The 24,618-nt window shown below is 38.7% G+C and overlaps 1 protein-coding gene across 3 annotated transcripts in view; it reads left to right on the forward strand.

Annotated features, from left to right (window-relative positions):
* Positions 1 to 24,618, forward strand: part of rnf24 (ring finger protein 24) — a 33,580-nt gene that overhangs the window by 4,209 nt on the left and 4,753 nt on the right. The window contains exons 1-5 of one of the 3 annotated variants that reach the window (XM_041036707.1): positions 1,327 to 1,845; positions 14,329 to 14,478; positions 18,159 to 18,201; positions 19,100 to 19,141; positions 23,995 to 24,074. In XM_041036707.1, the coding sequence (XP_040892641.1) occupies positions 14,336 to 14,478; positions 18,159 to 18,201; positions 19,100 to 19,141; positions 23,995 to 24,074 (308 nt within the window). In that variant the 5' untranslated portion in view covers positions 1,327 to 1,845; positions 14,329 to 14,335. Of the gene's footprint in view, positions 1 to 1,326; positions 1,846 to 12,133; positions 12,329 to 14,328; positions 14,479 to 18,158; positions 18,202 to 19,099; positions 19,142 to 23,994; positions 24,075 to 24,618 lie in introns of those variants that run through there. The other 2 variants (XM_041036706.1, XM_041036708.1) reach the window with 2 other exon arrangements.

Raw genomic sequence — 24,618 nt, forward strand, 5'->3', positions numbered from 1 at the left:
AAATAAAATAGAGGCTAGAAGCCAGAGTTAAAAGTTGGAAAGTCCAACTTCTAGCTGTCTGCCTAAGTCCCTTTGCGGCAAAGGAAATCTAGAGCTAGAATTTGGAAAGTCCAACTAGAAGTTGGAAAGTCCAGCTTCTAGCTGTCTGTGTAAGTCCCTTTGCAGTAAAGAAAATCCCAAACTGTAGTCTGAATTGCCTTCCAAATAGTCTCTGAAACTCAGTTCAGATTATTTTAAATTTGGCCATATAGTGTTTATTTTCGTAGTACAGCCTTATTGTGTTCCATGTCACCACATACGACATGTAGCAGAACAAAACAACACTGCTTTCATTGTACAGTAATTGACCAAATAGCTTCGAAAAATAGCTCTAAATACATTTGTGACGTCCAAACATATTCAGTGAGGCAATTTGGAAAGATATGGATGACTCCCTTTCTCAACCCTTACTGTAAAAGGCAAGAATCACCATCATCATCACCATCATCATCACTGAGAAAGACCAATAGCATTCAGTACACTACAGTAGGCAGACATGAATAAACACTGCTTGCTGCTATTTCAACAACAACCCTTAAAAATAAAGGTTTAATTCAGAACCAAATGTGGTTCCTTAGGTGGTAAAGAAATTAACCATTATCCTTTCTGCGTTTGGTGCTTGTAATAATATATAATATTGTAATTATATAATTTAGAGTTTTAAACTAGGATGGTTCTTAGCAGTAATGCTTGAAATATAAGGCATTTTCCTTATTGAAACCCTCTCAACCATCAAACTCCCTTGCCTGGTATTTATCAAAGCAAAATATACATATTATTATATATTCTGGGCCATGCCTATTTAAACTAAACAGCTAACATATAGAAATTATATATAATTATAAATATATATATTTACATTTACATTCATTTACGTACAATGAGTAATGTAGCTAAATAACTTAAACAGGCTGTTAAAAGAAATCAACTAATGGTCCTTTTCACTGCTTCATTGAGTCACTTTTTGGCACTATACCAACTGAAGCTATGTCTATTTTTTTTTTTTTTTTTTTTTTTTTAATTCTAAACAATTTATTTTCTGTAGAAACTGAAATTTAAAATAGATAGTTTGGTGCTTTTATTTGGTTCTCTGCAACTTTATCCCATGGCACACGGAACCTGTGTTGATTCGAATCTGAAACGGTTCTAAACTGAACCATTATTTTCAAAGGTCGCTTGCAATCGGCTACGTGACCATGTGCAGCAGCAGCAGCAGCAACCCACCCCCTCTCTTTCCCTCCCTCCCGGGCTAGCATCACTCCCATCGTACACGCTGTCCTGAAATCTCCGGCGGCATTACACGCCTCGGCCTGTGTGTGCTGAGCTGACTGGAAGGAGGTGGGATCTAGCTACTGGTGGTCGCGGGCTTGCAGTCGTTTACGTTCGAACCGTGTAGATTTTGCCAGCCACGATTCCCACTGACAACGACAGGGTGTTTTTTTTTTCAGGAGGTGGGAGGAAATCACAACAAGAAAGCCACTCTTGGGATCCCCTTGCCTCCCTGCCAACGACACACATTCATCCACCCTTGTTATCTATCACTAATTAATCGCCGTTTTCCAGCGAGATTCTCGTTGACCGTAGCCGCCACCATCGTCGACAGTACAGGGCTGTGTGATGAGGTCGCCCTGCAGCAGAGGTTTGGTTACGTTAAGATAAGGCGTTTTTTTTTAAAATATCGTCAGCACAGTCTCCGCTTTCAGTTTGGGTCGACTTGTCGCTTTCTGAAGCCTTCTAGCACCCCGAGTGTGTGAAGAAAGAGACTCCAGGAGAACGTAGCTACTACCGGGGCTGAGGGAATCGCCGGTGAGTGGATGGTCATTCTGTCCTTTTTTTTTTTTTTTTTTAGCCGTTAGCTTCTTTTAACTGATGTCCCGAACTTGGCAACATACACTGATGCTGTCATATTTCTAGTTAACGAGCAATCAAACGTGTGTTTTATCAACTATTTGAGACCGTGAGTCGCTGTGTATCGTGAAAGACTTTCAGAGTAATGTGTGAATATTTCTATGTTGACTTCGTGGCATTTAACGTTATTTATTTTTCCTAAGTTAATTTGGTCCGTAGACGGCTCAGCATTGACGTTAAGTAACGCTATGTCATTCGTTGCTAAGGTTAGCCGTCAACGTTGCTAGCTACCGAGCCTACGCCCAGTTATCTCCCGTTCTGTAACGGGAAAATTGCCACACCAAGAATTGGGCTGCCACCACATAAAGATGTCAGCTTGCCTTTATGCAGATAACGTTATATGAAATTATTCAAGTTATCCCTCACAGCGCTAATTACTGGCTCATTAACGTCATATCAGTGTTCTTAGTGTTTGGTATGACATGCACGGAAAGTGCAGCCACTGTGGTTTAAACCTCCCCTGGCCTCACAATTAGTCAAACAGTGATGACCCTTGTGAAAACGCATGGTGGGGAAACAGTAGGGCTTTCTCTGTGTTTCCGTCAACACTGACAGCATTGTGTGGGCTGCAACACGCCTGAGCTATAACACGCTAATCCTTAGTGGGCATAGTTGGCAGCAGTGAAGGTATGAGATCGTTAAGGTTGGATGTGTATGCATTCATCCACTTTTTATGAGCATCCATCAGTATAGGGAGTGGAAAATTAGTGCTTATGGTCTTTGGGATGCAGGTAGTATTGTTATCGACCGTGCAGATCTGATGATGGCAGAAATCATGGTAATATTTTGTTGTACATTAGGTGCTTGCTGTGGAAGCGTCTGTTAAGTGGAGACACTGTACAATGTCCTCCCCTAAATAATTAATCTTAATATCTTAACGTCTGTGGACAGAATACATTAAATCACACTATTTAACAACATTTTTTTAGGCTTCTTCTGCCCAATCAGGTGTGTAAAGATCGAGAGTGTGTGTTGAACAAATTGTAAAGCCGTCTAAGGCAAGTTTATGCTCTCTGACTTTTGATAGTGTAGAAAGGAGCTTATTGATTGGCTGGAGTCTTGCACTGAAGTATGTAGTGGACTGAACTGCACCAAAAGTTCAAATTTGTTGAACTTTCTGTGCATTGACCTCTGAGAGCGATACGAACGACTGCTCTGTACACATGACAGTACCGCTTGTCCACAGTGGAACACAGATTGATTGGTAGTGTCATCAAGAAGTTATCAGGCATTCAGGGAATGGTTACTAGCTAGAGTCCTGCGTACGTGCATGTGGCAAAAGTTCAAATTAGTTGTTTTTGTGCCTTGACCTCTGAGAACAATACAATTTGTGGCCCTGTACACGACTAGTTGTACAGAATGGAGAGAGAAATCGATTAGTATAGTTAGTGAACTGCCTGTGTTCTGTAATAAAATCCGCCATAATATGAAAGTAGTACTAATTATGAACCATGTGGTACTGAGGGTGCCAGAACTTGACTTCTTACTGTGGAAGCAGCTGTCAAGTAATCCGAGACAATGTGCAGTGACCCCAAATCACTTCAGTCTTTCTAGTATCCATAGAATGAATATATGAAGTTACAGTATTGAACAGTTTATATTTGAACCCTCTGTTGTCAGTGGTCTGAGGATAGAGGGTTTTGCGTGTTGTATACATTTGTGATTTTGGGCTGTATGAATAAAATTGGCTTGACTTGTGTTGAAAGGAGGTTATATGACTGAATGGAGCCCTGTACAGTTTGTGGTGGACAGGGGACTGCACAGCACAAAAAGTTGAAATTTGTCTGTGCACAAACCTCTGAGACTGATACCACCGAAAACCCTGTACACTGCACCTCCAGTCCAAAATGGAGGAAAAATGAACTGTTAGTCCTGGTGAATTTCCTGAGCTCTGCAAGCAAACAAGCACTTTATTTATGTAGCACTTCACAAAACAGAAGTTACAATGTACAGTAAGACTGTCCTGGAAGCACACAGAGACTACAGATGTAAACTTTACATGGCTGAAAGCCGCCCTATACTTTTTTTCCCAGCAGCATGAATGATTATTAAATACTCAGTTGGGCTTAACTAGTACAATGTCTTCGATGGAAATTCATCTCGACGTCAGTGATAAACACAGTTAGTACAACTAACTAAAATAACTGAAATAACTAATGGAGTGAAAAGCTAGCCCAAAACTGGCCAAGTGATGCAGATTTTCATACGGTTTCTTCTGGTAGTACACAACAAAGAAAGAGAAATTCAAACCCAGCATATATTCTCACCTGTGCACAGATGACCAATCGCAGCCTGAAGTGGGTGCGAATGTCGAACGCGTCAGTTTCGTAAAGTTACATGAATGGTCAGCACATCCCCCCCAATCCACGTTGGAAAGGTGTCAGGGGAGGGAGTTTCTGAAGCTACCTAATCATCGACAAGCATTTCAGATGGAGTATACTGGCCTCTCCAGTCAGTAAAAACTTGTCAAAGCAGGCAGTCCAGGATGTTTCTTGTAAAAGTAATGTTCCTTTGACTTCACTGTTCTTCTAACAGAGCATTGCAAATGGTTGTTCTGGTATTTGGTAGGCTTCTGGAAGGGGTCTTTAGATATTATGAGATACTCTGGGCTTCAGCTGTGTTTCTTGACACCTAATGTTACCAAATGCAAAAACACACTCCTGTGAGTGAAGGGATTACTTATTCTAAAATAATCTTGTGAACAGCTTGTGAACACCCACTTATAAAGCCTACTAGTCAATGACAGTTTAGGGAATGTAATTTCATACTGCCTGTCTGTTAATACCAGTTGTGTAATTTTCCACCTGACAGGAAATGTGCATTACCGAACACTCATGAGGTGCAGGGAACTTACTTGGGGGCACTCATCTCTCACATTGAGGGTAAAGGTTAAATAGTGAAATACCACATTACATAAGAGATTTGAGGGTCTTCTTCAACATGTAGAGCCAGTCCAACATGTTCCAAATACACATTTCTCAGCCTGGAAAAGGCAAGCTTGACTGTCGCAGCACTTGAGACGTGGGTGATCCAAGTGTGCTCCTTCCGACTCCTTGAGACTCCTTCAGTAAATGCAGTGCTCTCATATAAGTACATTATGCAGATTTAGTAAGAGTGGGAAAGAACCTAAGGGGATTGTGTTCTGTTTAACACAATGTTGCCTTTTGGCCCCGTTATTGGTTTCTAAATGTAAGTTGTTGGATTAGTTGTAAAACCGCAATGAACTAAAACACCGTTTGTGTTGTTAATTAGTTGGCCAGAGGTTAACCATTGCTAAACATGTAATCAGTGCAACAGAAGGTAAATAAGATGCTGTAGCCCAGGTTGATTTCCATGATAATAAGCCTCCACAAACAATCACCTGTAAAGTCTTTTTGCAACGGTACCTCTCGTTTTGTTAGTAACTTGTAATATGGTTTGACATACTACATATTAGGTAACATCCTTAATCCTTAAGAAACAGATAAAGACTAAGGAAGTTTTAATAGGTAAATGAATCTTCACATTTAATTAAAACAAAAATAGATAAAAGATTTTTAATTGTAAATCAGACATTTGGCTTCAGTTGCATTCTTAATGCAAACATTACAAATATAATCAAATCAAACCCACAACAGCATAAAAGTAAAGTCTGTTGTGTGTGTGTGTGTTATTTTGATGTAATGAAAATATGGATGATTTGGTTTTACCTACGCAATTTGACACCCGATTGAGATGTGGACAGTGGCACAGCAATGCAAGCGGATTGTTCAGGGAAAGAGCTGAATGGTCCTGTATGTATTGATATTCCAACATCAGGGAACACAGCAGATCCATTGGAGAGTATTGCAATTTTTGTTTTGTCAGGAGGAGGAGTTTTGCTCGTGTTAAAAGCAAAGAATCATGTACATATGCAGTGAATGTTGATCCCCTTCCATGTTATCTAGTGGAGCAGTTAGTGTCTAACTTTTGACATTGTACTTCTATTACTCTTACATTTCACCCACAAAGCATTATGTTGTTGCTCTTGGCCTGAAGCACAAGGCACTTGACTGTCTCAAACACTAATTTCCCACATATATTCATTAAAGTAAAGCATTTCTTAAGCTGAAAATAGAGTCACTGTGATTGTGTATAGTTAGTGTCTGTTAGATGATGGAATATTTGATTTAGTAAGTGTGTAAACATGACACCTTTGTATGTTTCATTTAGTCTAGGTTAGACTATAAGTTTATTTCATACAGGTCAATAGCAGATAACTCTAAGAACTGATACGACTTGTATTGGGTTCAGGTTGTTTTCATGTTTCAGCTTGACTTACTCACCCTCACATGACTACAGGTTTTATTTTTAGTGACTGTGACCCTGTACTTTGTAGACCAAGAGTCCCGTTTCTCAAAAGTAGTTATCTGTGTATAGGATGAGGCTTGTTGCAATCTGATTATCATCATGCTCAGCAATAGTGTTGGGAAAAATGTATTTTAAAATGAAATGACTCGTAACTCTTGATTTAAATGGGTGTGTGTGTGTGTGTGTGTGTTGGTACTAGGCAAACTTAGACAAAAGTCAACACACATGCCACACAAATAGAGAGAATAGAAAATTGAGTTGATAAGAAGGCTTGGCAGTCAGATGGTAACAGTTAAGGAGGTGGCATGGAGCACTGAAAGTAAAAAAAAAAAAAAAAAAAAAAACCTTCCAGAAAAGTGTGCCATTGGATACAGGAGACAAGAGTGCTATGAGACAGCTGTGTGTGTCAGTTCCTCTTGTTTGTGTCAGCTTGTGTTACTGTCAGAGTCCACTGAGGAATTATGGGCTTCTAGGGGAGGGAGATAGAGCAAATACAAAAAAGTTTGCAACAGACTTTTTCTTTTTGGTCCCACTTAGGTGAGTTTAGTTGATGTTTGAACCTCTCCTCTTGTGACAGTCAGTGGCTGTTAAGAGGTTGTTACTGTTTCATTTGTCTTATTTATAGTTAATTACTTTATATTCTTAATTTTATGCCACTCTGTTTTTAATTTTGGTATATTTTGGTGAGCTGTTGGCAGTTTATATTTTCTTATTGCTGTTAACATCTCCAGGTCAGACACCATTCTACAGGGGATTAATTACTTGCTACAAAAACATAGATGGTTGTTTTTAATGAATCACATCAGAGAGAAAATATGTTTAGTTAATTAATTCATTACACAAATCCTTGTCTTGTCCTGCAGGTGAAAAATAGCTTCGTTTTCAAAGTTTACATAACATGTTCTGATATATTATAAAGGAATTATCGATTCCTCAGAAACTTTCACTTATTTTATTTAATTGTATGAATGAATAATACAACCTTTTATGAAGTAGCTAGAAACTGTCTTGAGTGTCAGCTAGTGGTAGTAGCTTAGATAGTTAAAAGTTAGTCTAAAACTATAATTTGCTTTTCTGTTAACTATATTTACAGTGCAGGGTTAGTCACGGACTGTATTCCACGACAGTGTGACTTTTTGTAAACCTCATCTTGATAACTTGTGCCTTTGATGCTTGCAGGAAAGTCAGATTGCATGTCAGGAATGATCAGTCACTGCTATCCCAAATGTAACACTTCACACTTATTAAAAAAGACCATTGTCTTCAGTATAAACAAACAGCGCAACACTGAACATTGCATTGGAAAAGAGCCTTTCAAATGAAATGAATACATTCCATTGTAAAATCATGATAACATGCACCATTTATTATATGTCAAGGTTTTTTATGTATGCTTTGGACAGTACGTGGAGTTACATTAGATGTAAATCCAGTAATTGGAATTCTATCAGCAGCCAACATTAGGTTGACCTTGTCAGCTCTACTCAAGTCCTGTGCCTCCCACATCTCCATAACTGGAGTTATTGTTACAGTGACCTACTTACTGTAGAACTTGGCCCAACTTTGGAAAAACAAGCTTTTTGTAATGCACATTTCACGGCTTTAGGTGGAAACACTTAAAGCTACTTTCATAAGTAAATGGGTGCATGATCATCACTATCATCATCTTCATTTTTCTCAGGAAGGAACACATAATCCACCTCTGTGCAGTGTCTCACGGTTTAAACAGAGAAAGGAGTTTTTCAAACCTCTCTACACCCCTCACTGACAACTGTATCCTAGGTCTGCATTTTGTAAGCTTTGTGACTGATCTGTTTTACCTCCTCTCTGGCTAAAGGAGGATTTAACTTGCCTCTCTTGTCATAAAACATAAGAACTTGTAACAATTATGTTTAGATGGATGGGTCAGATATGTGAGTGACCATTGCTCCACAACCTCCCCCACTCAAATTGCTGAGAATTTGGTGTGTTAGTTCAGTATCATATGAATGTGGGCAGTTCACTTACCACAGCCAGCACATTTTGAAGAGTCTCTTGCTCTGCCTCTGAGGCCCTGGTGTTTGTTGCTGCCCTTTGGCATATTAAGTTTCAGATGTGCAAATCTCTTGGCCAGCCGTGGCTGCTAGTGGAAATTTCCACTTCTCATTCGAACAGCGTCTTGTGAATGTGATGTTGTGGGTTGATCACAAGAAAATCCTAAACAGAGCTAATGTTATGGGGTTGTTTTAAGAGGAATTTGATATTTAAAAAGATTATAAAACTTGGAATTATAAAAAAAATAAAATAAAATCTTTAAAGATACATACAGTATTAACTATGGAGAGGCCTTTTTGGAAAATAAGGATGGACAAGGGTGCATTTAATTAACCTGTTTTGGAAAAACATTTGACTACTTTTTCCTTAGATAAAAAACTAATGGCAGTGTCACTCAGCAGCTTCCCAAAGCATATTTTTTCACAAGAGCAAAATATTCAGAGGTCATCATTTGTCCATGTAATGTGTCTAATAATGGTTCAGCCAATATTGATTATGCGTACAGTGTAGTTCTGGGGTGACTGATGGGTGGAAGAGCAACATGTTCGTTATGTTTGATGAAGCTCTATAGCCATCACTCTGTACAGTGAATTAGTTATGTAAAGGCTGAGTGAGGATGAAGGGAGGGTTCTTTGGCCAGATGTTTAAGAATGATTTGCCAGTTGAAAACAACAAGCTTGCTGCATTTGTGTTATTTGAATACTTGTGTAATGATTTTGTTTAATTTTCTTCTAGCCTGACTAAACTGTCACTAGTTAACCAGTAGTGGGGAAATGGCTCACAGAACACATGGTTTAGTCCATGTTACGTGAAAGGTCAGAGGTTTTGTTTGGAAAGGACAGTCATATATAAAACTACCCTGGAAAACTAATGGTTATTTTCATTACTAACTAATCTGCAGGTTATTTTCTCAATCAGTAAATTGATGAAGAAAAAGAAAATGAAGAAATTGCAATATATATGGATCAGCAGAAAAGGCTGAAACCATCAAATTTTCTTGCGTTTTTCCTTAAAGATTGACAAATGATCAATTGAAAGACTAACCGATTAGTCAACTAAGTGTTGCAAATCTAAAATTATCAAGGTGTTTGTCAAAGTCTAGTCTTACAAACATGCTTTCACTTTCTGGTATCACATATCAGACTGAACTGGGATGTGAATGTATTTTTGAACTATTTTATGGAAGTCTTTAGACTTGTTTGACTTAGCATAGGTCAAATTGAAACCATTCTGTTACACAAATAAGTGATGACTCTCTGGAAAAGGTCTTTCTAAAGGGTTTGTGATTGTTGTCTGGGTTGATAAATACTCAAACATACGAATAATGAAACTATTAACAGCCAACAGATGTAAAAGTACACCAATACAGGGGTGTTGCCTTTGTTTCACTTACTTAGGAAGTGATGCTATCCTCAGAGGAAGCTAAGCGTTCCAATACATGGGGTACAGCAGCTCATAAAATGGTTTTATTCTGTGGAGGTTTCATTGGAAATGAAAAGCATACCATTACCTGAAATTCCCCTTGACCTAAACCGAATCTAACTTGTATGTTAGACTATAATACAAAGGTGTAGAATGTACAAATATATGAGAGAATTTTAGTTATATTTTAGTTATATTTAGTTATATTGTGTATATTGTTTCCTAGTGGTGGATATATTTATATTTTCTGTCAGTACAAGCAAAATTTCTCATTTGAAGTAGTCTTCCACCAAATCTGTCACAAATAATTTCTTTTCCATCAAGCCACAGGAAACAGTGCACAATGAATGTGAAGAGTGATTTGCCCACTCACTCATTTACCATTAATGTGATGTGCTGTGCATGGTCTTGTTGCTGATTATGTAATTCGTTGAGGCCATGTGAAAATGTCTGAGCGAGAGAGGCAGATGGTGGCAAAAAAAAAACAACAAAAAACAGTGGGATGAGGAGAACAGATGCAAGTCACATCTGCCCTTTCCAACCAGAAGACACTGTTTGTTGCCAAACCATCACATTGACTGGATTATCTTCTGTGTGAGTAAAATGCAGTCAAAATTTATTTGCATTTTTACAGCAATGGTGTTTGCACTTTTCTTTTAAAAATCTGACTGTGAGATATGTTTATCATAGTATTTATCATAGTATGGTAAACTCTGCTTGAAAGACTAATACCATTCTTTCAAGAGGTATTTCCTCATTTCTTGTTTTAAAGATGATGGTGGAGAGTTCTGTCTGACACCTCAGTCCAACACCCACTGGTGTTCAGTTAGTTTGAGACCTGGTGACTGCAATGGCCATAGCATAGAATTCACATTATTTACATACTCATCAAACAGTTCAGTGGTCCCTTGTGTCTTGTATTGATGCATTTGCATTTGTTGTGTTTCCCCTCTAAGTCATTCAGGGTTTTTCAGGGTTTGCAGAGGCAGTTCATGCGGGCATATTGTAACAGATCTCTGTGTTTGACGATATGACATCCCAAAAACGTTTTTGTGGTATATGGGTTGTTTACAGCAAAGGAGTTGGATTTCTAGATCGCTTGATATACCCAAGATCCCCTGGGTCGGCGAATCTTGATACTGTAGGGGTGTTGCACAGGGGACAGTTTCACAGCGTAGCACAGAAGACTTTTAAAATCTGTCCTTTAGTTTAACCTATATTTGCAATGACCAACATACAACAATGACATACTACCACATCCTAAACCTAAAGTCTTAGCAGCTGATGACCCACGTCTATCCTACAGCTGCTCCTACTGTATAGGAGGCTTTATGCTTTAGCAGTATGACGGTCATACTGGAGCCATCTGGGAGTAGAAACTGAGTTATAGTTGAGCAACCCTTTGTTTGTCAGCACCACTGCTACATTTGATGGATGTGTCATAGATTTTCAGGCCATAGTGGTGGCTAGGAGCAGTTAATTTAAGAAATTTCACAACAGCTAGTGCAGATTTAAAAGTTGTTACAACATCAAAGTTAACTTGGAGATAATGTACAAATGTATAGATCACATTCACACACGTATTACTATTATTATGAACGCTAATATCTCTGTTTTTAATCCCATCTCCAGAAAACTGACTGTCAATGGTTTTTCTGATTTGGGGAAACAGTTATCAGTCAGCACAGCAGCAGACCTATTTGAAACCCTGAACAATTGGGAGATGTGGGCGGCAGTACAGATGTCTGGAACCAGGCTAGCCTTGTCTTGAGTTTGAAATGTAAACCATTTTCATGCATAATGAATGCCAGTATTTGTCTACACATTCTTTCATTGCAAGAAGGATTTCTGTGGAAATGGCTTTGCTAGATTAATTTTCCTTTTTAGTCTGGTGTGACTGAAAAGGAGATGATTACTGAGCTTTTCTTCACATTCCTTGACGCTGTCTTCACTATCAATAAAACTTCACTATCAATAAAACTATCAACGTAAACCTGTTTTTACACACCAAGGAATTAGCATTTGCTAACCTTGGTGGCTACAGGAGCTGCAGCTGAAAGCTTTGGTGATTATGGAAATAATCAGGTATTGGCAAAAAGTTCAAAAGGAGAAGTAGTTTTTTCATTTTGTTGGAACTCCATTCAACAGTATTTTGTAAGATTTTGAAACTGAATTATCGCTTATTATTCAGTCATAGAACGGACTGTTCTTTCTGCCAAATCTTTAAAGGCTTCTGCTCTTACTAATTATCTACTATGTAAGATGGATTGTCAGTGTTTGTCTCATATGTCTCCAGAGGTGTTTATGTGTGTGGGAAGCATTTGCTCCGCTGCATGTTAGTGTGTGCAGATAAGCAGGGGGAGGTTGTTGTGGCTCTGTTGAGAGAGAGACACCAAAAGGAGTGAGAGTGTGGAGAGGGGCTCAAGTTTGGCATGGAGCCGTTATGATAGGGGCAAAGAAGGGCTATAATCCGAACAAGTCAACAGGAGGCAACCAACTGACCAGGCTCTCAAGGACAAGTCATGTCACTTTTCAAAGGCCTGTGTTATAGATCTATACAGACCTTTCTGCTCTTCAGCATGAAGGCGCCCCTCGGGTATGTGTATGTTGTATGTGTGTGTTTTTGCCTGAAAAAAAACAAGGTATAATGGTGTGGTCGTGTTTTTTTTTATGCTAGCTAGAGAAAAGTCAGCTTTAAAGTAAATGTAGTGGTATGTCAACAAGTAGTTGGATAGCAATAAGATATTTTTTCATTCAGTTGGAGCTGAAACTATTCAGTGTTTACTCTTATTTTGTCACCCTATGACTTGTTTGGGATCAATTAATTAGCCACTGCGGAGACTGGAATGCCAGTATGCTGGTTTCATGTATCTCCAGAGGTGCTTGTTAGGTTGCGTAAAAGGCAAGCAGCTCCACAGCATGTTTGTGTGTTCAGATAAGCAGGGGGAGGTTGTGTGGGCTGTGTTTGGAGGGAAAGATGGAGAGAGAAGCAGGGCTTGAGTTTGGCATGGAGCCTTGAAATTAGGCAAAGAAGGACATATGTAATTGTATGATTTATCTACATCAAATTAAATTGAATAATTAGCTGACGAAATCAACGGCTAAAATGCTGTGTGGAAATTGCAACAGCTTAAGTAGCTATTGTGATGTAAAAATTATGAATCGTTTCCCAGCCACAAATGCAACTGGACCTAGTTGCCCTGGCCCGAGATTTCATGTCTAGAGTGCATCAGCTCATGGTTGGGGCCCATTTAATTTGATCACAGTTAGGTTTCCCTGTCATTTCATTGCCACTGTTTATACTCTACAGGCCCTGTGAATATTAAAAGTGTTCTTTAAAAAGGTATTTAAAAAAGGTATTTCATTCTTGCAGTTCTCTCCCGTCATGGGAGCTTTGTATAAGCTTTTTGTCCAATCAAAAGATTTATCTTATGCTGTGGACTCCAAAAGGATTCCAGCCACCATTTGAACTTCATGGACGTAATGATGCTGACTATTGACTGTTTAGTTTGGCCCCTGTATCAGCAAATCATGCCAGTGATATTTGCTTTCAGTGCATGCACAGTGTGCTGAATTTGCACAGGACAACACAATTTTGGGGGCAATTAACCTCATCTTTTTTTCTTCTCTTGCATACCAGTGACTGAATATGTTCTGTATAGTGAGAGCTTTGTATTTAGGATATTAAAATGTATATATATATATAAAATAAACTTATATAACTATCTCATAATACTGAAGTCATAGTGAGACACAGAAACATATGTTGGAAAGAGAACTTCAAGTTTCTTATCCTGTCACCCCTGGTCTCTGATATCATTAGCCAGGTGTCTTACCAAGAACAGTTCCGCATTGAGGCACCCATCATGACTGCCAATACTGGCTTAAGTAATGTTATATAGAGGCTTCTGAGGATAACGTTAACAGGGTGTCCTTCCTGTTCCCCATAGTGAGACACCTCCCTTATATAACCAAGAGCAAGGTTTTGGGTCACAGTGATACACACATGGTGTAATCATAAGCAGGAGAGGACTGTTAATGGCCACGGCAAAACCTACAAAACCTTCCTGTGGAGGAATGAAGCTCTTGGTGTTTGAAAAGGGGAGGGGCACAAGACAGGGTTCCAAAAGCAGCACAAGTTATTCCTGTCCTCCCCTCCCCCTCTTCTCCCGGAGTAGGCGTAGACATGTCTAGTCATGTCCCCTTGATATATTGAGTAAGAGCTCTTGACCAATGGATCCTTTTGGTGTGCCTTGGCTTTTATGCATTAGTTATTCAGCAGGAACACACACACACACACACACAACCAACCCACCCACCCACAGTGGGCTAACTGTGCATGGTGTAGCTTTTCCTGAAATTGGTCTTTTTTAGGCTCTCTTGAAGTAAAACTGAACCAAAAATGAAACCAAACCCTGAAATATGCTCCTGTAATACTGAAAGTAAAACTAATTTGACAGAGGAACTAAGTTACTACAGTTTTCATTTGTGTCAGTTATTGCTGTTTCATGAAACGTTTTTTTTTCTCTCCCCAGAATATGTTGAAGTGTGTGGAAATACTAGTGTGCTGAATGTCATTTGTCTCTCTCCATCCAGAATATCCATGAGCTCCGATTTCCCGCACTACAGTTTCAGGATGCCAAATATAGGGTTCCAGAACCTTCCCCTTAATATCTACATTGTGGTGTTTGGGACAGCCATCTTTGTCTTCATCCTCAGCCTCCTCTTCTGCTGCTACTTGATAAGGTAACACCCATGCACCCTTTTCCTTTGGATTTGGCTTAACTCAGAATTTTCACTGTGTATGATGTTGCTTTGTTGTGTGAATTTGTGGCAAAAGGTGTCATACAGGAATTTCTCAGACTAGTCAACACTGTCAATTTACTGGGAGCAACAAATCTCATTATAACGAACTGCAACTGAATGCAACCAAAAAATTATTTGTTTGTGCGGCCGTAAAGTAATTACCGCATGCAACTAAATAACGCCGTATTGACATTACAGCATAAAAACAAGGGTCTTGCGCTGCACGTTCCTTGTTGGTCAGCATAGTCTTAACCACTCTGCTTAGTACAGCATGCGCAGTACCGACTGACTGCAGTGCTAATGCTGCTGGCAGTAGATTACTACCTTTGAAAGACTCCTGGTAGCTGCATCTGCATGCCTTTATTTTGCCAACCAAATGGGCTTTCTTTTGTGTCTTATCTTGACATGAGGCTAATTTGTTATTGTATAGTTCAAGAAATTTAGAAATGACAGAATTGAATGCTGTGTGCATTGCAGATTCGTTTGTCCTGCAAATTTATTTACACATTCAAATTAGAAAGCAAATTCTAACCATACTTACCCTGTTCCTGTACACATTTACATATGAGTTTATAATTCACATAGCTTTGTTCAGAAAAGATTTTGTACAGTCTGTCTTAGAAGACCATAATAGCCTTGAACACAGTGTACCTCTTTTGACTCGCAGACGGTTAGTACCACTACTTATGTGAGACTTGAAAATTATAATGAGAACTGAATGTTATTTCTCACTGGCTGCCATTATGCAACAGTCCTCATAACACATCCTTGTACATTTCAGGTCACTTTGGCTCATGAATTATTCATTTAGAAGTGTCCTCATGTACTTTTTCACCAGGTAGCTCTATCCATATTTATGCATAAACAAAATTCATTAACAAGTAGTGATGTTTCTTAATGTAATGGCTTAGTACTAATGAGAACTTTGCATCTAGAAATATCTAAACCCTGAATGTGTTATGTTCTTGAAATCTGTGTGAAATAGTTGAATGAAATATCCAATAATCATCTATTTTCTATCCAACATATTGTATGGCACTTGTCAATATTGCTTTTAGTTGAGTTAAATGTCTGTCTTTTTTTCCTTTTTAAAAATGTGTGTTTTTTGTATATATCTTGCTAATAGTTATTTCACAAAAGGGCGAAAGGTTTCAACAGCACAGTTTGTGGAGATGTTAGCTACGATACAATAATTGGTGACTTGATAATCTGAATTGATAGGAAAAACAGTAATATTATGCTGCGATCCAAAGCTGCTTGTCTACATTATTATGATCATGGCACTTGGCGTCAAAGAAGCTAGTTATGTCCCTCTTTTTTCTAAGCACCACTTAATCTCCTTAATATCCTGATCACATTCTTACATTAAGTAAATTTACTTTTGGATATTCATTCAATTTGCTTTTAGATGTTTAAATCTCTTGTTGGTAACCATTTATATTCGTATCTTTAGAACTCCCTTTTTATGCATTAAGCCTTGACTGTAATCCAATCAAATTTTCCCCTATGAGAAAAGTAGAAGTGGTTACTAGTCATTCCCCTGCCCCTCTTTTTAACCCCACTGGTCTAATTAAATTGTCCTAGCTGCTGTTGCTGCAGGGGGTTTTCTCCTGGCAGCGACAAACTGAACAGAAATAATGTCCAGCATCTTTTATCTAAGACAGTGAGAAGCAGCAGTTTCCAACAAAATTCACCCCTCGCCACCATGTCATATCCTATCTTGCAGGGCATATGGTAAGTAGGTTAACTACTACTGTGTTCCTACAATTCCTTCTAACTACAAAGAGACATTTGATGACTTTGATGCAGTACCATGATTCAGCACTTTAAAAGTCAAGATTGCCAGTTTACTAAAGGCAAAAGAAGAGCGATTTTGCTCCATAAAAGGCATCTAAAGATGCAGTCTCCCAAAGGAACTGGCCCAAGCTGACTTTAATCATATATACCATCAATGAATCATGATGAATATACAGTTTAATTCAACCGCTCCTGCATATTATATTAGTCTCAAATGTACATTACATTTAAAATTTTTCAGATTAAACCCTAAATGTCACCTGAAAGGAGAAGTCCTACAGTTTTCAACCAGTAAACATCACTGCTTTTTTTTTCACTGGTGGGTGATTGAAGGTACCAAGGAAAAAGAAGAAACATGTTAGAGGTAACATGTGACAGGTCATTATTTCAACAAAGACAAACATGCATACATGGTTTGACAGAAGGCAGACTCTCACAGAACTACTCAACTGCACCTATCAGTGAGTCCTCAGTCCACACACACACATATGTGAAATATGCAGTGCGGCAGGGAGAACGATTGATGAGTCTTTCTTGAGCACGGAGTGCCTCTCACTGTAAGGAGCAGAAGGCTTTCGTTGGTCATGAAAATAATCTAAACATTTATAAATGTGCATTGTAAAGAACAGCCGAGCAATTTTAGAAACAAAACCTATATCAGTCTACAACATTTAGTGTTCATGAATCGTCAGTGCAGTGATATACCAAAAGGTAAACCAAACCATTTGGCGATTCTTGACTGTAATGGTTGCTCACACACATATATTACATGTGAAGTTGCATGTTGAGTGCAGTCAAATCATGACAATCATAGTTTTGATAGGAAGGTCAATTTGGACACCTGTTTTTCACTTTTCAGCTGGCTGTTCTCCTTACCCACTTTGACAATGGGCCAGGGGCTATTTAGCAACCCCTACCAGTCACCCGTGACCCCCTCACCCTTGACCATGTCCCCTTACCTACCCTTGGGAGTCTCTGCACCTTTACCTGCTGACCTCTTTCAAAATGTCAGTTTCTCTCCTAGACTGTGCTGCTTGTTTTACAGATCCCTCTCACTCTGCTGCGAGAGGTTAAGGTTACTTGTAATGGAGGTAAATCTTACAAACCTATGAATTTCTTCTCTCTCTCTCTCTCTTGTTCTTGTTTTCTTCCCTTTTTCTACATATTTTATTCTCATTCTCAGAACCTAGACTCTCTTCTGATCCAGTTCTCCTCCTGTTCTCTCTTTTTTCACTGAGATTTTTTTTGTTTTTGCTCATTCACAAGAGAAGTTGTTATGAAGAGTTACACCAAGAGTTTGATGTAAACCATAAACTTTGATTGTGTCTGTCAGTTCTCTCCTTCTAATTTGGGATTTTTGCAAGCCTTTTTAGAGTGCCTTAATAACCTACAGTAATGTTTTTTTCATGTCTGATCCAGTGTATTCTGGGTGATATTGTGAGTTAATATTTTAGTTTAGATTCAGTGTTTGTTTTGGCAAGACACCAAGTCTTAAAGTGTTTTAAGAACGATATGTAATTTGGCTCTCTTTGTTTAGCTGTCTCTTTGTCAGATTACCTTAGATGTATTATTTTTTAAAGATGAAGATAAAAGATATTCTTTGTGGCCTGAGAATTGCTTTTAAATTCTAACACTCATTTGGTACCACAATGATGTGCTAGAATAGACTGGTGTCAAAACGGAGGTATTTATAAGGACATGACATCCATGTTTGTCATTTCTCTCTCTTTTTCCAGGATGTATGGATAGATTGTCTGTTATGTAGTCAGCTGGACAAGGTCACTTTCTAATCAAAAAGATGTTTTGTCTTTACGTTTCCCCAGGTTACGGCACCAGGCGCACAAAGAGCTATATGCATACAAACAAGTAAGCACTCCAGTTACGCACACACACACATAAAAACTCACACAAACACTGCAATTTGGAAATTTGAAATCATACATGGCCCATTATCTAGCAGAAATTAATTGCGAGAGTACTTACATATGTATGTGCATGGAGAAAGTCATCGAGATCCCCTCTGGTCCCTAAATGTGCTGTCATCTGGTGCATGAATTCATTTGCAGAGTCTTCTGGCTGCTGCAGGTATTTTGAGGATTATGCTGCTCAATGGATTTAGGACATTTCAGAGTATTTACAGGTGTTTGGCAAGCACAAGTGTAACACCAAAAATTCTGAATTGCACTTGAGCTGAAGGGAAGCAAGTGGCTCATCGGAAAAATCTGGTTCACAGTTAGTTTTGCCTGAGGGATTCAGCAGGGTATAGCTTGCAAAGCTAGTAAGAGAGAGTGATGGAGGGCATAAACAGTACTCTTGTGTCCTTCAGTTATGTCATACCAGCATGAAAACCATCTAGATATGTCAAAGTTAAACACATACACACGCACAAACTGGTATAGGAGGGGCTACAGTGATCACTAACTGTTATTTGTTTCCTCACGTGAATTACTACCTGCCAGCTAAGAACATTAACTTCTCTGTGGTTCCAAGTTCTCTGTGGGTTATGCAAGACTGTCAAGCTCATATAGTAGACACACACAAACACACACATACATATTTGTGTTCATGCATTTGCTGGAAACCAGCATGGTAAACTGTATCTCTGTGTCCTTTATTCAGCCTGACTGGTTGATTTTATCACACTCTCATTTTTAGGTGTTAAGTCTTTTACTGCATTTCCAGAGCAACTGCTTTCTGTGACCGAAGTACTGGGTTATTGTCAACCAGTGACTAATCTTCCCTTATCTCTTATTATCCCTCTTAGGTCATTCAGAAGGAAAAAGTCAAAGAGCTAAATTTGCATGAGGTAAGCACTCATCTTCTTTGTTCAGTTATTATCAGGTGACGACACATTACTACCAAAAATAGTTCCCTCTAACACAAGGATCATCCAGTAGACAGAATATTCTGTAATATTACCTAATATTACACTCACTGTACTGTTATATCACCCAATTTTGGACTAACAATAAAAGGTTCCAAATGGTACAAACTAGTGTTGCATCAGTGTTGGAAATACATGCGCCATGTCTGATGGTCTCAAAATGCATGGTAATATTTAGGCTGTCTGCGCAGTTCTGTACACTTCTGGGTTTTTGAAAATGTGTGTGCCTCAGTGTATGAGTGTCTCATGGGTTTTGCCTTGTTTTGCAACAGTGATGACATACACACACTGTCATTTCACATTGAGAACATCTGTCTTGACACACTGTCATGTGAAAACTAGCATCTTGTTGTTTAGGTCATGGGTGTCTTCTCTACTGTTATTACATAATGCTGTGTGTCAGCTCAGCCTGGTTGGAAAATTACAAGCAGCGAACAGCGTGTAAAGCTACAGCACTGGCTTTGCAGTGGAGAAATGGTAGTCCCCAGCCAAGGGCACCATCCCTTTAGCACTGCAATGCAAATGAAATGTTAACAATAGCATCTTCGTGTGTGCTTTGGCATGGGGCTAAACAGTTTATTGTCAACAGAGCTGGAATTTCCCAGTGTCCCATCAGGCTTCAGGCTTTTATTGTTTATGTTATTTGAAACTGAGAGAAAGCATCGGAAGGTGTCATGTGAGTGAAGTCCATGACAGAATAACCAAGCTGTGTTTGTTTAAGAACAATAATACACACACACACACACGCACACAGCGTGGGTAGATGACCCAGTTTTGAAGACTCCCACACTAAAGGATCACACTGGACACATGAATATAGACTGAGCTGTACAGATTCAGTCCCAGCATTTTAATAGAATATGTAGAATAGGTGATAATATGGGATCAGTTTACCACTTCAGGCCATATTCAGGTTTGTATGATGTATAACCTGACCAGTTATCCTAGATGAGTGCTCTTTCTTTAGTATGAGTTTGACCCCTATCCTCTTTTAACTCCCCCATACGATGCCTGTAAAGAATACTGGTGTGAGGAATTCATGTCATACGATATAGCATCAAAGTTTACAGTAGCTGCTGTATGTTCCTGTTTTTGTGAAGAAAATCATAACGTTGCCATTACATACCAATGTACATGTGTGTAAAGAGTCGCTACGTGTAAGGGATACTCAAAGACCCCGGCCCCAGCCCTCTAACAACCAAAAACTGCTTTTGTTTATAGGATGATAGTAGTGCTCGACTGATTGTGATGTTCTGTGGGCAACATTTATGTATAAAATTAGCAGGACAAACATGGTGTTCCTTTTATTCAGTTTGCACTTGCATTCAGTGTAATTAGGGTCTGTTTTACTAAGGCGGCAGCTCATTATGTAATCAGCTACTGGGACTAACTGCTATAATTTTGAGGATCAAGGAGAGCTTAAAAGGCACAGTCTATTGGTGGGATTTGCCTTAGATCATCAAGTTCAGAGAATAATGATGGGCAAAAATCGCAATTAAATTTAATTACAATTAAATCTACAACACAATAAAATGTGGAAAAAAGGGAAGGGGTCTGAATACTTTGTGAAGACACTGTACATTAGGTTGCACCATCTGAGAGAAAGCTGTCCTATAGGTTAGGTTTCACAGGGAGTAATTGATCCTGTTTTATTTTTTAACCATATGGGCTAGAGGTAATAATTTCACACTTTTGACCTTTTGAAAAGTATTTTGGCATCATAAAGTCCAGAGTAAGCTTTTCTTTTGTTTTCATTTTGATAATGTAATTGGGTCAGTGTTGACCCAAGGAAGTGAAGTTTTCCACTCATATCTCTGTATATTGACAAAAGTGGCTACTTTAAATATTGATTTTTAGACTGGTGTTTTGTGAAGAGTTTATTGCATGGTTTTCATGGTGTAAAAATCAAGGAAGACACCAATACACCATTCATCCTTACTAGTATACTTTTAAATATTTATTTTCAAGAAAGTAACGTGTGTGATTCATGTGTGTGCCTTTCCAAAGTTTCAGGAGTTTTATCTGACTTGCAGGCCTGAGCTTCATAAATGTTAAATAAATGCTACATTTATGAAACTTGCTATTTTAAATTTGTGGAAGGACAAAAATAGAAGCAAACAGATACAGATCTCTAGATGGCAAAAATGAGAAGTACTGGATGTGAATTTACTGGGTAATTGTTCTTTACGCAACATAAAAGTAATAAGAAAGGAGGTGGGACTGATATAGAAGTGCCAAGATGCCAGGCAACGTGTCCTCGTCACTAGAGATCCAGAGAGAGGACCTGTTGGTCTGAATACATACCCACTTAATTTAACTAGCGCCTATTCTGGCCACAAATTGCCTTTGAGGATTATTCTGAGCCTTGATTCTTCTTTTCTTTTACTTTAATCTTGCTCTGTTGCTTAGCTCATTTAGATGAAGCTTTTTTTTTTTTAAACTGTATTTATTTGTAACTTATTTCTGCCCAACATTTGCTGAGTAACCAATTTTTTACCACATATTTTTTGCTTGACATACACAATATATTTATTTGTCTTTGGCAGAACCATAAATCTTGAGACATGGTAGTCTTGACAGGAAAGGTTAATATTTTATCTTTGATCAAATCCATGATCTGGTAGTGTTTTCCACAAAATTAAGTCCATGTTTTTTGCATGGAGTCTTTTACTAAAGCTTACACGATTAATTGACTTAATCAGGAAAAAAGAGTTTCTGTCAAAAGTTGGCGAAGAGTGCCAGATCTCAACTGTGAGTGTGACACCACAGACAAGGCACTGAAAAGAACAAAGACACTGATCTATTCACCAATAAAGAGAGCGAAGCAGACATCTTAACAGAGAATTGTTCTGCATCCAGAAATCCTCAGGATAGAAAGCTCAGAGCCTGCATGCTGTTCTTTTCATCCTTGCTTGTCCATCCACTCCCAGTGAGTAAAAGAAAATCTGTGTGACTAAAGAAGTAATAGTTGCAGGGTTAGGCAGCCAAAAAAACAGTTTGCCAAATTAAAACCCTCTTTCATGAAAGTGTTACCCCCTGGTTGGATAAAGTTTAGTGATGGGAATGCTGTAGGGACTTTATTCATTTTTGAAAAGATTTTTGTCTGTTTTCTCACAAATTGAAATGTCTAGTTTCTTATGCAACCTACAGCATGCTGTACATGTTTTTTACTAATTCTGCTCTTGAGAAAGTGTAGTCAGCTATGTACAACTTACGCTAAATGTGGTGGAGTCATCCATCCACTTCTTTTCATTAGCCAGTAACTGGTTTCACACACTTGTCATCCAAGTTTCACCACATCACCCCCACCCCACCCCAACTCTTGGTGCAAGAGGCACCGAGGCTCCAACCAAGGAGTCACCAGTGGAGTGACAAGGATGAGAACTTGTCACAAACATAGCCAATACAAGGCATTACTAAGCAAGACGCACCGACAACAGGAATACAACATCTGTGACACCCATATGTCCCTCATTTACTTCCCGATGTCAACATTTGTTCCTAACAGCCCCAAGTTAATTCAGGTTAAAGGGAATCAGTTTTGACTAACACCGGTAACACCGATACTTAGACTATCCCTTCCATCATCACTTCCTCATTTAGCAGTTGTCAGGTTCTCTGTCCGTTGTCAGATCTGACAAATTATCATCTTGCTATACTGACTCACCCTTCAGTAAGAGTTGGCAGTGATGCATTTCATGGAACATTCGTCATATAGGTTCTGTTAACGTCAACGCTGTCAGGTTTTGGTAAAGACAGTATGGATTTTTACTAAAACGGCCCCATTTTAATTCTTTTTGCAACCAAAATCCAAGAGACTTGAAACTACAGAGTTTTAGAGTGAATGGATTAATGAACCTTTGAACCAAATCAGTTCTCTTAGCGAAATGAGCACCTGGTTGAGAATGAAATGTTCCTTTTAGTGTATGGAACCTAATTTTTCAATAACTTGAGTTATTTTTGTACCTCATTTATCATCTAACATGTACTTATTCTTGTAGTATTTGGTGTGACGTGTGGTCCTCAGGCATTCATATATTGGTGTTGAGATGTAAAGAGGGCTTGTTCACAAGCCCCTGACTAAAGTCAGTGGCTCTGGATTGTGACTGGCCAATTAGACTGCACTGAAAGGAAACAGTTGTGGTGAATTTGCCATTAGATGGGGATGCCAGCTGGTTACCTTCCTTTGGATACATCACAGGTATTTCTAACTAGGAGTGATTTTGGTTTTCTTTACATATTTTACCTTGGTATTTCATGAAAAACATGTCCCACATAGCCAAAACAGTTAGCTAATGTGGCAGCTGCCAGGTTGTAACCTGTTAGTGTCATGCTTGAACATGTACCAGTTGTCTTAGTTTGGCTTGGATGTCCATTGTGATGTGGTTTGGGGTTATGGTTCTTTCTTTCAAATCTTTCAGTCTTTCGAACACTTGTACCAGTTTTTCTGTTTAAAGGAAAGAAAAAACATTGCCATTAAAAGCCTCTGAGCACTAACTGAAGTCCCCATTGTGAGTTAAGTCAGAGTTATGTAACGGAACAGAGGTGGCCAGTCACTGCTATGTTGTTTGGTTCAGATTTTTTGCAGATGTTGGCCAGTTGTTTGTTTTTCTGTGTCCACTTGACCTTTTCTGTTTGGATAGTTTGCTTCCAATCCACCAACACTAATCTGAAGTTAAGACTTAAAGAACCAAACACCAGAGAAAAACCAACATGTTCAAAGTCATTGCATTTCCTTCCTCAATACAATATCTAACTCCATTTCTCCATTTCAGATATGTGCAGTGTGCTTGGAGGAGTTCAAACAGAAAGATGAGCTGGGGATTTGTCCATGCAAACATGCCTTTCATAGGAAGTAAGTATAAAGTGTTGACTTTCATGAACACACACAGTCAAGTACACATGGATCAGTACAGATTTCCTTAACAAAATAGTACATTTTCATGTATCCTTACATGCCTGTGATCCATACAGCTCACAGGCATCATAACCCACATTTAGGCGATGTGAAAAAAAGAAAATTGTTAAGACAAAGACAAAAAATTCAGTGACTAAAATGTACAAGTTATTCTCAAGTCATTGCATTTATGAAGTGTGTGTTAGTGTATAAGGCAACAATTACAAAATGTTCATAATTATAAATTTTTGTACATAAAATTAAAATGTGTATCAAGTGTGAAACTACACAGGACATAATAGACTACTTGAGCCAACTTTATCCCACACCTCCTCCTGTGCCCTCACCATTTGAACTGAGTTGTTTATATCAGCATGACACCTCCCTTGGCCTAATTTTTTTCCCCCCAGTTGCAGCAAGAGTGGTCACCACTCACTGAATCCACAGTATAAACACTCCTTTTAGTGTTTGTGTGTGTGCGTGCGTGCGTGCGTGCGTGCGT

The sequence above is a fragment of the Toxotes jaculatrix genome, chromosome 4 (genome assembly GCF_017976425.1).
Source record: "Toxotes jaculatrix isolate fToxJac2 chromosome 4, fToxJac2.pri, whole genome shotgun sequence".
Classification (NCBI taxonomy): Eukaryota; Metazoa; Chordata; class Actinopteri; family Toxotidae; genus Toxotes; species Toxotes jaculatrix.